Source organism: Camellia sinensis, chromosome 2 (genome assembly GCF_055761805.1).
Source record: "Camellia sinensis isolate YWXY chromosome 2, ASM5576180v1, whole genome shotgun sequence".
In the NCBI taxonomy this organism is placed as follows: domain Eukaryota; kingdom Viridiplantae; phylum Streptophyta; class Magnoliopsida; order Ericales; family Theaceae; genus Camellia; species Camellia sinensis.
This window is the reverse complement of record NC_138962.1, coordinates 187,439,351-187,455,429: the sequence shown is the minus strand read 5'-3', so window position 1 is coordinate 187,455,429 and position 16,079 is coordinate 187,439,351. Positions and strand designations below refer to the sequence as shown.

The 16,079-nt window shown below is 35.7% G+C and overlaps 1 protein-coding gene across 1 annotated transcript; it reads right to left on the bottom strand.

The window, feature by feature from the left end:
* Positions 1-1,421: 1,421 nt before the first annotated feature.
* Positions 1,422-14,336, bottom strand: LOC145819310 (uncharacterized). Its single transcript, XM_082913289.1, has 2 exons — positions 14,159-14,336; positions 1,422-1,576 (listed from the first exon to the last, which is right to left on the bottom strand). Exons 1-2 carry the CDS (start codon positions 14,334-14,336, stop codon positions 1,422-1,424), a joined length of 333 nt encoding a protein of 110 aa, XP_082769415.1.
* Positions 14,337-16,079: the final 1,743 nt, after the last annotated feature.

The window sequence follows — 16,079 nt, the reverse complement described above, 5'->3', positions numbered from 1 at the left end:
TATTGGCCACCACCAGGTCAGAAGCCAACGCAAAATCTAAAATACTCTCTCTAGCATCATTTCTATCCCCAAAAACATACCCACCATGCATCCTCTCATAATCTAATTTATCTATTCCTGCTGTTGAAATCTCCACCTATAACAAAGGTCTCTCGTACGAGTATCTCTTGTAATACATCATCCATTTGGTCCCAAAAATCTCTTAGTCTGATAATCTAATCCTTCTTGAGGAGCATATGCACTAATAACATTTACTATATTCTCCCCAATAACTAGTTTAACTAATATAATCCTATTACCTTTCCTAATGAACGAAACTACATTTTCTATAAGACCCTTGGCAACTATTATTCTTACCCTATTCATTTGTTTATCTTTGTCATTATAATATAGTTTAAAACCGATATTCTCTATTGCCCTTTCTCACCCATCCACTTAGTTTCTTGCATGCAAGCTATACTAACCCTCCTCCTAATCATGATATCTACCAATTCCATACTCTTACTAGTTAAAGTTTCTACATTCCATGTGGCTACCCAAAACGTATAGTCTTGGACTATGTTCTTTACAAAAACCATGTAAATGAAAATAACATCTCCAAAAACAAAAGCAGACACTACAAAATATCATGCCAATTCATTAAGAGAGAAGAAATATTAGATCTTGTTAAGCAGAAGCATAATCATCTAGAGACGTAACAAAATTTAGCAAAACTAACATTATACATAGATATAAAAAAAATTGATTCTCACACATGTCAAATTTCAACAAATCCTGGACGTGTGGCACAACAATCCCAAATTATCTCATTCTTCTGAATATAATAGATGAATTCTACGTTAAAGCAATTTTGAATATTTGAATAGATAGTTACTGTGGGTCAAGAGTGAATGTTATTAACATATACAAATGTAGTAGCAATTTTTAAGAATCCATTTGTTGAACACATATTGCTCCGCTTAGTTTTGCACTTTTCTTTTCTCATCAAGAGACCTAACCACATAATAATGTCACCTCACATCTAGGGCAAAGGTCCAACAAGACTAGATCCCACCACAATTACCCAAAAATAAATCAATGCAACAAAAAATACAAGGTTTAAAAAACCCATTTGAACAGAAATACCATCTCCAAAAACAAAGCAGACACATCAAGAATTATGCCAATTCAATGACAGGAAGGAAATATTAGATATAGTTAAGCAGAAGCATAGCAAAGCAGCCTACAAACTACACAAACAAAACTCCAATTATCTCCATTCCATCCCTTAACTGGGATAAAATTATGTACTAACACCTAAATCAAAAAAAGAAAGGACTAGAACAATTGTTTTTAAAGTATAGTATAAACAAATGAAACAGGATTGGAACTCAAATCAGTGGAATTCGCTAATATTAACTAGCCATTGGATGGTTATAGATTTACTCAATTGCAAGAAAACAAGAGTGAATCTTATGAATTTCTTTATTTGGAATCTCTAGCTCGAACTCCACTTCTAGAGCCAATACAATCTCCACATTGTCGAAGCTATCCAATCCCGAATCCTTTTGAAAATGGACATTAGGAGTCACGTTACCTGCAGATAAAGGCAAATGAGTTGTAATTCCAATAACATCTCCACACGGTACAGGTCAAGCCAGAGATAACTAACACCAGGTTAGGAGAATCTCAGTGTAGACACCCCATTTTTGACCGTCCTCATGACTTGGACGTCATCGTTTGAATACTTGATGATCATCCCTGTTTGTGTTCGTTTTGAATGTCTGAAGTTCTTGGCGGAGTGCCTTGCCTTTGAGCCTTTGAAACTTATCTGTTTTATGCTTGGTTGTGGACCAAGAGCTTGTTGCTTCACCTCTAGAGGAGAGGGTGACCTGTCGGCCATCCCTTTAGCCTGCCGCCCATGACTTGTGCCTGCCAGCCACCAGTGGCGGTCGGTCGGCTATGTTGATGGCCGGTCAGCTACATTGATGGCCGGTCGGGCACTAATGATGGCCGAAGGCCATTTTTCTCCTTTTTCAGATATTTTCTTAGCCAGTAGTTGTGCCAGCTGTTGTTCACTGAATGCATCCTCCATACAGGATGAAAGCAGGCCTTTGGCTTGATTTTCTATATAAGGGGACATCTCTGCCCCATTTTTGAGGTTACAAAAATTTGTGAGCAAATTTTCTCTCTCTCTCTCTCTCTCTCTCTCTCTCGCTCTCTCTATCTCTATATATATTATGCTTGAAAGTGAGAATTCTTTGCACTCTTGCGAAGAGACCCTTAACCAAACACTTCACCTTGGAGCTGAGGTTCTTTGAGGCTTGGTTTGAGGTCTTAAGCTTGGTTTTGGCTTAGAATTTTGGCTGATTTAGTGTTGTGCTTCAAAGGTGAAAACAAATCCTCTTTTAAGATTTATTTTAATTGATTGCTTGGCCATCTTTTTATACTATTTTGACCTGGTTTTTCAACTGTAAAAAACTATGTTTTTAAGGTTTTAAAATGATGGTTTAAGCCTTGTTGAGTTGGGGGGGTTGTCTCCTCTTTTGCTCTTTGGCTTGTGAAGCCTTTTGTGCTACTTTTCAAAGCCTTTTGAAACAACTTTTTGGGCCTTTTTAACCATTGAATTCCAGGGGAATTTCAGTGGCAAAAACTTGGTTTTGAGGTCCAAAATAGGAGGGGGTGGCCTCCCCTCCTTGTGTCTTGTTTGCAAGTGTAGATAGCTTAACATGTGAGCATGTTTTTCTACTTTTTTGTGACTTGATCTTAGCATGTTTTAGCTACTAATTTGGCCCACTTTAGCTCTATTTTAGGTTTCTTTATTCATATGGCTCATGTTTTGTATAGCTATAGTGCAAATGCCTTCACTAGCTTAGTGTTTTAGGCCCTTGAACATGTCTTGCTTGAGATGATTGCATGTTGTAGCATCATTTAACATGTGATTTCAGTACATATACCTCTGTCACACTCTTGCTTATTTCACCCTTTCATTGCTTTTGAGAGTTGTGCATTGAGCCTTATTTGTGAGCTATCATGTGCACATGTTTTTCTTGCCTATTATGCTTCAAACTCAGCATGTTTTAGCCACTAATTTGGCATGTTTGAGCTCTGTCCAGAGTTGGTTTGGTCATTTAAGCTTGATATTGCATGCTTCTAGTGTAATGCTCTTTACTAGTTTAATGCTTTCGACTTTTGAACATGTTGTGCATGTGTTGTTCGCATGCTTTAGCACTATTTTTCATGCCATTTTAGCACTAAAAAGTCTGCAACCTCCCAACATTCTTCACTTTTTACTTTGTTTTGAAAGTGACTTTGAACCCTTTGTTGTTTTGAAGTGTGAAATTGAGGAATTTGTGCTTAATGGTTTAATTCCTCTAGGAGTTCATTACCAACGGCATGAAGTCTCTTTCATGCTCAAAACACTTATGGTTTAAGCCCTCTTTCAATTAGAGGACTCTCACTTTGGACTTAATCGATTAAAGGACTAATCGGTAATCTAAAATGTGTAAATAAAACACGACAAGTAAAACTTGAGCATGTTAAGCATGTTGTGTTGCATTGCATGTGTTTGAATTGGACGTTAATCCAAACACAAGAAATGTGGGACGTTTCATACTCAAAGTGATGAAACATGTCATGTTTCTTGGTCGCCGTCACCCTTGATCATGCAGGATAGGGTGGTGGTCCTTTGAGTCTTATTTGTGCATTCATTGACTTGTACAAGCTTGACTCTTTGGCCATCATGCATTGAAAATGCGTGGTTGGTGGCTTGAGAGCCGAGAATTACACTCCTTTGAGCTTGAGAAATGATAAGGAGGGTAATAGTACATATATTGTTTGAGAATACACTACTTTGCCCCTGTTTGCTCTCTATTGCAGCAAAAGGGAGAATTCCAGGGAAAGAGTGGCCGACTGGCCACCAGTGGTGGCCGACAGCCACAAATAGTGGCCGATAGCCACCTATGGTTGCCGACCGGCCATCAGTGGAAAAGTTGTTCAGAATGTTCCTTTGTTGGAGCAGAAGCAGTCTAGAAATTGGTGCAATGTTCAGAGACCAAAGCAAAATGCGAATAGAGGCATTCAAAGGCAAGGCAGTGGATTTTCGAAAGGAAGCCAACCGAGCATGCATGTCTCCCTCGCCCGCGAAGCCTCTTAATTGATTTATTAGCTAGTTGTAGTTAATTAATACATGTGTTGTAATTAATTAGCTTAATTCATTTTGTATTTTAATTAGCTTAGCATAGCTAGTTATTCAATTGGTTTGTAATAATTAATTAGCTAGAATAGTTAATTAGTTGTTTTGTAATAATTATCTTAGCTTAGCATAGTTTAGCTCTTATTCATTTAGATCCTCATTCGCGAGGGCGTAATGTTGTAATAAGCGTGCATACGTGTGTGCCTGTCTTCCAACCCCATGTCTTTCTCCCTTTTACTTAACCGCTTTTGATGGTTAGATTAGGGATCATTTTCAATTAGCATACCTTATGCTCGTATGTGTACATCATTCATTTGTCTTGCATGCACCGAGGCTCGGCACATCATTCAAACTACATCGTATTTCAATACACTTCTTTGAATATGTGTTCATCACATGTTGTTCAAATTGTATCAAATGCCATATTCGTAGCCAAGCCTATTAATTGCATTATTGCATGTGTTGCATTAGGCATCTTGTATAGTTAGGATCATGCATTGTTTCTAACTAGTTTTTGTTTTGGCTTGGAGTACTCGGTGAGTTTTATGCTTTAGCATGCTTGCATGAGTGCGATTGCCATGTTTCCATGATAGCATGTTTGCCATGAGGCTATTTGCTTAAATGCTTAACTGCATGAATGCATGTGGATGAAGGCTTTGTTACTTGAATTGGAACAATCCATCGATTGTAAGTTTTAAGCCCACTTTGCGAAGTGGCAAATCATGGTTTCAGCCCATCATGTTTGATGGCAAATCGGCATTTTAGCCCACTTGAGGATGGCATTTTCAAACCATTTTCGAAAACAAACACGAATTGATTAGTTCTAAGTCTCGCGACTTAGTGTATACTTGCTTGTGTGCGTCACATAGTAAAGTTATCTAATAACCGGATAAGAACACATGAGGTTTATAAAACAACATATCATGTTTAGTAGAGGCCGATCTTTTGATCGGACGAGCGGGGGTGCTCATTTCAGGACGTTCCCCTCTCGTGCCCAAGTTCCTGAGCCGAGGCAACTTTGGTGATGACGGACACGTGGCCTTTGGCACGAGTCATGGTTTCCTAAATTACCCCCAAAATAAAATATTTAGGTGGTGACTCTGTAATCTGGCAAAGCAGTCCAGTTTTGGCATTATTTGATTAAAGATCTGATTTTCCAAAATGCTTTGCCGGATTGGACTCTTTGGTGTTTATTAGTCTCACATTGCACTTTGTGAGATTAGATTCAAAACCGTGATAGGAGTCCGAACTGTAGGACCAATTCGATGCTCTCCGAAAGGGGGCGCGAAAAAAGTCGAGTCCACACTCATGCTAGACATAAAAATTTAATGTTGTAATACAGAATTTGTTGACGAAAAGAATTGCTTTTGAAATTTAAAGTTCAATCAAGTCAAGACGAAAGCCAAACGATATTAGTGTCTTAAAAAAAAAAATTAAACTCCAAAAATATGAGGTCTAAAATAATGTTGTTAACATGAAATCTTTTAGTTTTAATTTTAGTTTTTGTTTATATATATATATACAAATATTATCTAGGACTTCTTTTTTTATGAAATTATAAGGCATCTTTATTGTTTTATTGTTTGCTGCCAACACTTCTATGTTGTTTTCTCTAATGCATAGCGGTATTCAAGACTTTCTTTATTAAAATCTACAACAGTACGCTAAAAAAATAAGAATAAAAAAAATAAAAAAATTGAAAATTATAATGCGTGGTATTTTTTAGGGGAGGGGAATGTTTGCACATCAGTCATAGGATCCACATTGCTGAAACCAGCCCAAACAATACACATCATAAAATAGTTGAACACAGATGTTCACAAATAAAGAGAGAGAGAGGGAGAGAGAGAGAGAGAGAGAGAGAGAGAGAGAGAGAGAGAGGAAACAAAACCATAATCAATGGTAGAGTAAAAATTAGTTAAATTGAAAACCAAATACAATTATACATCATTCATATGCTACCAAAAGCAAGAAAAATTAATTTCCAATGCTATGTAGATTGTAAGACTGTGTTTGGATCAACGATTTGAGTAGAGATTCGAAAAGGGAACAGAGAATGTCAGAGAAATAGAGAACAAATTTAGCTTATATTTCATTAACATTTTCTCACTTTTTCTTTTCCCTATCCAAATCTTTAACCTAATCCATGATCCAAACACAGCTTAAAGCACAATAGCCTTGCATAAACCAATAAGAGCATTGGGAAGTTTAATCAATTCAGTATGACCATAGCAAAAGAAACTAGGTAGCAATCCAGTGAAAGAAGGAATTATCTTAGCAAAGGGGTGTCAATGAAAATTATAGTATGTAAAACATGAAGTAAAGTCTAACATCACACACAAATGCATTGTAGTAACATAAAGAAATCAAATGCTCAATTTGGATAAAAATTCATTTGATTCAAATGACGAATTGACCTTTACAGAACATCTGTGGACCAAGAATGAATGGTCTTAAACATATACAAAATCAAAGAAAATGTAGTAGCATTTTTTAAAAATCCATTCATCCAACACATATTGCTCCTCTAACTTGGTTTTGTACTTTTCTCTTCTCATCAAGAGACCTTACCCCACATCTAGGGCAAAAGGTTCAATAGGACTAGTAGATCTCGCAACAATTATCCAAAAATAAATCAATACAAAAATAAAAGATCAAAAAAAAAAAAAAACCATGTTAATAAAAATAACATCTAAAAAAATGAAGGCAGACACATCAAGAATTGTGCCAATTCATTGACACTGTGTTTGGTTGAGAAATTTGAGAAGAGATTTGGAAAAGGAAAGAAAAAAGGTAGCTGAAATATGAATAAAATATACCTACATTTCACCTAATTTCACACACCTTTTTCCTTTCCTTTTCCAAATTCCTTTCCAAATCCCTCAACCAACACAGTGTGAAAGGAGGCAAATATTAGATCATTTTAAGCAGAAGCATAGAAAACATTTCAAAGCAGCCTACAAACTACACAGACAAAACTCCAATTATTTCCATTCCATCCCTTAACTGGGATAAAATTTTGTACTAATACCCAAATTTGAAGGAAAGGACTTGAACACTTCTTTTTGAAGGAAAGTATAAGCAAATGAAACAGGATTGAAACTCAAATCAGAGGAATTAGCTAATATTAACTATCCATATTGTCTAAGCTATCCAATCAGAGGAATTAAAGGAATATTAACTATCCATATTGTCTTAACTATCTATTTTGTCTAAGCTATCCATTCATATGCTACCAAAAGCTTAAAAACCAAATGCATTGCAGTGAGTAGCATAAACAAATGCTCAAGTTATTTATTTGATCGAGTGACAAATTGACCTTTGCAGAACATTAGTGCTTATTGTTCAATTCTTGTGTTTTGAATCCTTTGATCAAAACCAAACTCTCTACATATTGAAAAGCTTTGAGCTGAACTCTATCGATTGGAATATACTTAGTCTCTCCATTTTGGGAGTTGTACAAGAATATCCTTCCCCGTGCATCTTCTACTATAATCTCACCATTCTTCGTGCATTGCAATAACCAAAATCATTCAACACCCAAAACCGGTCTAATAACAAATTACTTACACCAATTGCTTTCAGCGCCACAGTAATCCTCTATCATCCACACATCAACACATGGGTTGCCAGGACCACACACAACCACAATAGCATTATCTTTCCAATCCATTAATTTTCAATAGATAGAGGTCCCGTCATAGAACCCAGAAAAATTGAGCCCCAACAACATAACAAAAGCCTTATTTGGAACATCAAACCATGTAAAACAAAGACAATGATTTGAAGTGGTTGAGAGCAACCAATACAGAGATCCATTGACAATCACCTCACAAGACAATTTATGGATATAAAAGTGCAAATCCCTAACCTGAATCTCTTTCTAACAATCAGAAATTGCAAAGTAGACCTCGGCTCGAGTCTATAACTTGAAATAAACTATCCTGATGACCTTGTAGTTAGTGGCAGAAAAAGTAGAATGGAATAGGAATCGGAAACCGAACCCAAGAGAGAGGTGAAAAAACCTACAAGGAATTTGGATGGTGGAAGGGGGGAGAGATTTGAAGTGTTTGGTAGTAGGGTTTGCTAGGAGGATGATGCGTCGATTGGAATGGAGTGGATGGTGGGAGAAAGAGAGACAGAGACAGATGAGGCCATTGATGGAGCCAATTAGGTATAGATCGCGAGTGTGGTTAGAAAAGATGTGGAACAGATTGTTAGGGTTTTGATATTGTAATAGAGAGATGGAGGTGGTGGTGCAGTGTTTGAAGGTGACAATGGTGGCAGTTGTAGTGGTGGTACGGTGGTAGAGGATGTGGGAGGAAATGAAGGTAGGGTTAGAGATAAGGTGCTGGAAGGTTTTGCACACACACCTGAATTGGTGGAGAGATTTGACAGTGAGACGATTGAGAATGTCGAAAATGATATCCATGAGGAGATAGAGATTGTAGTCCGAAGACGATGACATTATTGCATCATCAGTGGTCTCTGTATTTCTTGTTGGAACAATCTTCTGTGTAAAATAAATAACTTGAAACCAAATCAAACAAATAATAATAAATTACTTACAAAATTTATTTATCGAAGAGAATAAGTATAAAAAGACCAAGTCGAGTGTGTGACACTCTGTCCTTAAGACAGATTCGCCCCGTTTCGGTACTAACGGATAAATGACGTCTACCTCCCAAGATACAATGATCTTCACAAATTGTAGTAGCACTCCAAACAATCTGTACGATGAACCACGCCTGTGTTCTATACTCTCAAATATTTCTCTAAAACCTAGAATGAAGAATAATGCAAAAAGAGAGCAAAACCAGGAAGACAAATCAATTTTTTCTGGATTATCAACACTGCTGGAATAATCCAGTTGTTATAGGCAAGAAGGTGACCCTTGGATAGATCCGAACAGTTATAATTTGAATGAACAGGTGCATAATTCAATTTGAACACATGTAGAATTCAAACTGTGATAGTTTGAATCTGTTTGAACCAAAATTGATTCTGTCCAGTGTTGGCAGTTTTTAATCTGTTAGAACAGATTAATTTGTTGGGAATTTTGGACTGGAAGAGGCATAATTTTTGCATAGAAAATTTGAATTCAAATTTGGTGCAAAATTTGAATTAATTTTTGTTCAAAAAAAATAATTTTCGCCTAAGAATTTTTGGAAAATATTCAAACAAATTTTGTCCAAAAAATTAAAGTTAGAACCCAACCTAAAACCTGCACCTGTGCCCGGCACGGCTCGGCCGGCCAATCAGAAGGACGACAGCTTGCGCGCTTGTGGTGGTTTGAGCCAAGGCCCTTGGGGTGTCCCTTGGGACCCAACCCAAGTGTTGCCACCTAGAACTTATATATATACATAAGTTCTCTTAAGTTTCTAATGTGGGATAACTATTTCAAGGAAACCCACAATTTACTTTTTTAATTGTCCATTCCACGAACCCCGAAAACGACGTCAACTTCCCATTCATTCATAAATGATTTTGAAAAACCGTTTGCATTGTGTGACTTGCCATGCAACAAGGAACACATCACCTCTTTGGACCCACCCCAAAAGACGTGTGGGACCCACTCAAATATGGGGGCTTAAAGTTGGCCCAAAATAAGCCTATAAAAACCATAATTTCAACAACCCCCCACATGAATGGAATTTGACGGAGAGAAAATGCAACAACATGATCTAATTACTGAGAGTACAGAAATCAGAGATATTCTGCAAAGGATAGGTAGCTTTTGGCTTTGAACATTCTCTTGTGAGACACTATTAGATTTACTAGCTAACCAGTGAACATGATGTCTTAAACTATTTAGCCATTTGTGTAAACCAAGACAATAGAACTCGCACAGTATATCACCAGACACGATTTAGTTCTCACTATTGTGTTTATTTTGGCCTTGAACCACCTGGTCTTTCCTGAGTGCTCTAGAGAATGGTAGCCCTTCACAACTCTTATAGAACTGGCCCAGTTCACACTCATATTGGTGATTTTTTATGAAAAGTATCCTGTCATACTCCACTAGTTATTCCTAGATATAAGAATCATTAGAAGTTTTATTTAACCTAAAACGTTGCAAACATCAATATTTCATCAAAGAAATAGGTAGAGTTTGACTCCCCAGTGATCCTTGTGAGTCATACACAACTCGGTTGTCCCTTTGAACCTAGATCTTAGGATCTCCAGTCAACTAGGTTGGGTTTCCGTTGTGGTAACTCTTATTTAATAGGCTTAAGTCTCATTCCCCTTGATGAATTTTCAACTAACTCTCTTGCAAACCCTTTGGTTAGTGGATTTGCTATGTTGTCTTTAGACTTCATATATTCGATGGAAATAATTCCATTAGAGAGTAGTTGTCTCATGGTATTATGTCGACGGTGAATGTGTCGTGACTTACCGTTAGACATATGAATCTGTACTCTATCTATTGCTGATTGACTATCACAATGTATGCATATAGTAGGCACCAGTTTTGGCTACATTGGAATATCTTCAAGGATGTGACTCCCCAGCTTTATCCAAAGCTATAAACTTTGATTCTATAGTAGACCTAGCAATGCAAGTCTATTTGGAAGATTTCCAAGATACAGTCGCCCCACCCAGAGTAAAGACATACCACTGGTGGATTTTGAGCCTCTAGTATCCGATATCCAGTTTGCATCACAGTATTCTTCAAGTGCTGCTGGATATCTATTATAATTTAGCCCAATGTTACGAGTAAATCTGAGGTATCTTAGAACCCTTATAATAGCTTTCCAGTGTTCCACTCCTGGATTACTCATATGTCTACTTCATTTACTTACTGCATAAGCTATATCCGGACAAGTGCAGTTCATCAAGTACATTGAGCTTCCAATAATTTAGGCATGCTTTAATTGATAAATACTTTCTTGAACATTCTTAGAAAGAAGCAAATTAACATCCACAAGTGTTCTAGCAAGATGATCATCATCTTTGGTAAATTTTTCAAGTATTTTCTCAATGTAATGAGATTATGACAAAGCATAACCTTCTGATGTTTTGGTAATTTTCATACCAAGTATTACATCAGCAATCCCCATGTCCTTCATGTCAAAATGTTTATTCAACATTTTCTTGGTAGTTTTAATCATGTCATTATTACTACCTATGATGAGAATATCATCCACATAAAGACATTCTATAACATAACCTTTGTCTGTGTTTTTAATATAAACACATTTGTCACATTCATTAATTTTAAATCCATTTGACATCATTGCCTTGTCAAATTTCTAATGTCATTGTTTTGGTGCTTGTTTTAAACCATATAATAATTTAACCAATTTACACACTTTCTTTTCATTCCTTGGAATAGAAAATTATTCTGGTTGTTCCATGTAAATTTTTTCATCTAACTCACCATTTAAGAAAGCGGTTTTCACATCCATTTGATAAATTTCTAGACTGTACAAAGATGCAATGGCAATTAGTATTCTAATGGATTTATTCTAGTAACTGGTGAGTATGTGTCAAAGTAATCAAGATCTTCTTTTTGTCTATATCCTTTGACCACAAGTCTTGACTTGTATTTGTCAATTAATCTAGTTGCTTTCATTTTTCTCTTGAAAATCCACTTGTACCCAAGAGGTTTACAACCTGGTGGCAAATCCACCAATTCCCTAGTGTGATTTTGCAAGATGGATTTAACTTCATTATTTACAGCCTCTTTCCATAAAGGAGCCTCAAGACTGGACATAGCTTCTTTAAAAGTTAAAGGCTCATTTTCTAACAAAAATGTTAAAAAATCTGGACCAAAAGATTTTGAGGTTCTAGCACGTTTATTACGCCTAGGTTCCTCTTCCTCATTTTGATTTGTCTCTTGCTCTTGCACTTGATCTTGTTCTTGATTATGACTAGTAATAACATCATAAGATCTTTTATTAGTACTAGTTTCTTGTCCAGTCTTATTTGGAAACACAGGTTCAAAGAAAGATGCATTCTAAGATTCAATAATAGTATTTACATACATTTCGAAATGTTCTAACTTATGAATCAAAAACCGATATGCAATACTATTATTGGCATAACCAATGAAAATGCAATCAATAGTTTTAGGACCTATCTTAGTCTTTTTAGGATTAGGAATAGCCATTTTAGCCAAACAACCCCACACTTTTAAGTATTTGTAGGATGGTACTCTCCCATGCCACATTTCATAAGGTGTTTGATTCCACTTTCTTTTGGAGTACTTTATTAAGAATATAATTAGCAGAAAGTATTGTTTCCCCCCACAAGTTCTGACGTAATCCAAAACTAATTAACATGACATTCATCATTTCTTTCAAAGTCCTATTTTTCCTTACAACAATTCCATTTTGCTGAGGTTAGTAAGGAGCGGTGGTTTGATGAATTATTCTATATTCTTTACAAAATTCATCAAAAAGTGACTAATATTCACCACCTCTATCACTTCTAAGTTTCTTAATTTTCTTACCAAGTTGATTTTCAACTTCATTCTAATATTGAATGAAAGTTTCTAAAGCTTCGAATTAAATAAACATAACTATATCTAGTATAGTCATCTATGAAAGTGATAAAATATTTTTTCTCACCTCTAGTTTGAATTGATTTAAAATCACAAATGTCACTATGAATTAATTCAAGTGGTTCCGTACTCCTTTCAATTGTATGAAAAGGAGTCTTGGATAATTTTGCATCAACACAAATTTCACATTTATGATTCAGATCAATTTCAAATTTAGTTAAAAATTTTATATTAATTAATCTACGAAAAGATCCATAATTAACTTGTCCAAGTCTACCATGCCATAAATTTGAAGACTCAAGTAGGTTAGAAGAAGATGTATTTTTATTAATAACAGAGGATACAATAGTCATTACATTTATTTTGAAAAGGCCATCAAACATGTAACATTTTCCTACATACATCTCATTCTTAGTAAGTACAAATTTATCACTTTCAAACATTGGCCTAAACCCATTTTTACACAATAGAGATCCAGAGACTAGATTCTTGCGAATGTCCGGTACATGCAGCACATTGTTAAGAGTGAGTTTCTATCCAGATGTCGTATTCAGAATAATCTTTCCTTGTCCTTTAACTTTATAAGTGAGGAGTTGCCCATAAAAAGTTGTTCACCGTTGTCTACTACAAAGTAAGATGTGAACATCTTTTTGCCGGCACAGATGTAGCGAGTAGCACCAGTTCCACCCACCATTCTTTAGGATTTCCAACAAGGTTCGCCTCGAAAACTACTATAGAAAGATTTATGTTATCTACACCATTGGAAATTTTGTCCACTTGGTCATGTTGGCTTGAGCAGGCTTCTTGTTTGATCTTCCTTTGCCTTTGCGCTTGCTTCGGCAATCTTTGGCCCGATGTCCTTTTTTGTCACAAATGTAACATTTGTCATTAAACTTGTACTTTTTAGTTCCCCCTCCTTTAGAGCCTTGTACGGAACTTTCTCCAGGATATTTCTGTTTTTTCGCTTTTGAAGCATATTCCACCCATTTTCCTTAGACTCCATTGGATGCTTACCAACCCGCTTCTCAAAATTGTGGTTGTCTTCCTCAATCCTCAAACGCACAATCAATTCTTCCAAAGTCATTTCTTTGCACTTATGTTTGAGTTAGTTCTTGAATTCCTTACAGCCTTGTGGTAATTTCTCAATTAAGGCAGCAACTTGGAAGGATTCACTGAGAGACATGTCTTCTGCATGAATGTCATGTAGAATGAGTTAGAGATCTCTAACTTGGCAGATCACAGTTTTAGAATCAACCATCACAAAATCCAAAAAATTTCCAACCACAAATTTCTTTGAGCCACATCTTCTGTTTTGTACTTTTTCTCCAAAGATTCCCAGAGTTCCTTTGCCGTCTTGATAGGATTGTAGACGATGTATAGTGTGTTATCAAATTCGTTCAAGATATAGTTCTGGCAAAGGAAATCAGCATATTTCCAAGCATCAACCGCAGCAACCACTTGCAGGTTCGTTTCATCACCTTTCATAGTAGGAGCATTCTCACGGAGGAAACCCGCCAGGTTGAGAGTAGTAAGATAGAACGACATTTTCTGCTGCCATATTTTAAAATCAATTCGTAAGAACTTCTCTGGCTTTTCACCATGATTAACTGGTACAATCACAACAGGATGAGGGGTAAGAGCAATTGCGGCCACCATACCAGTACTTGTTTGAGTATTAGTTTCAGTAGGCATGAATTCTAAATTATAAAACAAAATTATAATTAGAATTGCTATACTACACAAAAAATTAAACCAAAACCACAGAATTAAATTCTGTAAAAATAAAAGAAACAAGAATTATAACTTTTATTTTCAATTAATTTGAAAATAAAATAAAATTTTATTTAAGCAAATTAATTACACACAAAAAATTAAATTTCTGTTACACTTTAATAATTAAAATACTAAAACAAAATTTTAATTAATAAAAACTTAGAAATTATTTCTGAAAACCAAAATTAATTTATGACTAACTTTCCAAATAAATATTTTGAATTGTTAATGACTACCAGTATATTACTACTAGTTGTCAAAGAAAATAAAAAATATATTACTACTATTTTTCAAATAGTATATTACTACTATTTGTTTTTTCAACCAGAATATTATTTGCAAAACTACTGAAAATAATTTCTGTAAGAAGAAGAAAGGAAGAAAAGAAAACAAACGAAAAATTCTATATAAATAGAATAATTTGAATCTGTCTTAAGATTGTTGAAACAATCTTTTGTGTAAAATAAATAACTTGAAACCAAATGAAACAAATAAAAATAAATTACTTACAAAATTTATTTACCGAACCGAATAAGTATAAAAAGACCAAGTCGAGTGTGAAATTCTGTCCTTAAGACAGATTCGCCCCGCTTCGGTGCTTACGGATAAATGGCGTCTATCTCTCAAGATACAATGATCTTTACAGATTGTAGTAGCACTCCAAACAATCTGTACGAATGTTGCTTGCTTTTCGTGCTCCTTTCGAATACGACTAGCCCTACAGTTTGGACTCCCGTGGTTCTGAATCTGATTTGACAAGTGCAATGTGAAATAGATAAACACAAATGAGTCCAAATCCAACAATTCTTTTGGAAAATCGATTTTGAATCAAAATGCCAAAAATAGACTGTTTTGCCAGATTATAGAGTCGCCACCTAAATATTTTTGGAAAATTTTGGAAATCCGAGACTTGTACCAAAGGCCATGTGTCCGTCATCACAAAGATTGTCTCGGCTCGGGAACCTAGGTACGAAAGGAGAAGGTCATGAAGTGAGCACCCCACTCGCCCGATCGAAGATCGGTCTCTACTAATCATGATGTGAACCTTATTTACATTATATGCTCTTGTTCCGATTATTAGGCTAACTTTACTATGTGTTGCACACAATTATTGACTAATTTGTAAAAGTTGGAACACTTTGATTTATGTTTGTTTGAAAAGAGTTTGAATATGTACCACTCAAAAAAGTGATCTCATATGTACATTAATCAAAATTCTCCCCATTTAAGCAATTAGCCTTCATCAACAAGCATCCAAGAGATATATCATTTAAGCACTTAGCCTCATGGTAATCATGCTTGTCATGGCAACAATCACATGCATGCGATATTCTAAAGCAATAAGTGCTCACCTAGTACTCCAAGGCAAGCCAAAGAAAAGAATTAGAAAAAATGCATGCTCTCACTAATGCAACATGACTAATACAACACATGGAATAAGCAATTTCAATAGGCTCGGCTATTAACATGGTATGTGAATCAATTTGTTAGCATGCAGTTTTAATGCTTTATATATGGGAAATGCTAAAAGAAATATGATGTTCTAAGCTACCCACTATAAGCAATTAAATAAAAGTTAGAAAGAAAGGGTGTTGGAAGACATACATTATTACACATTGGCCCTCG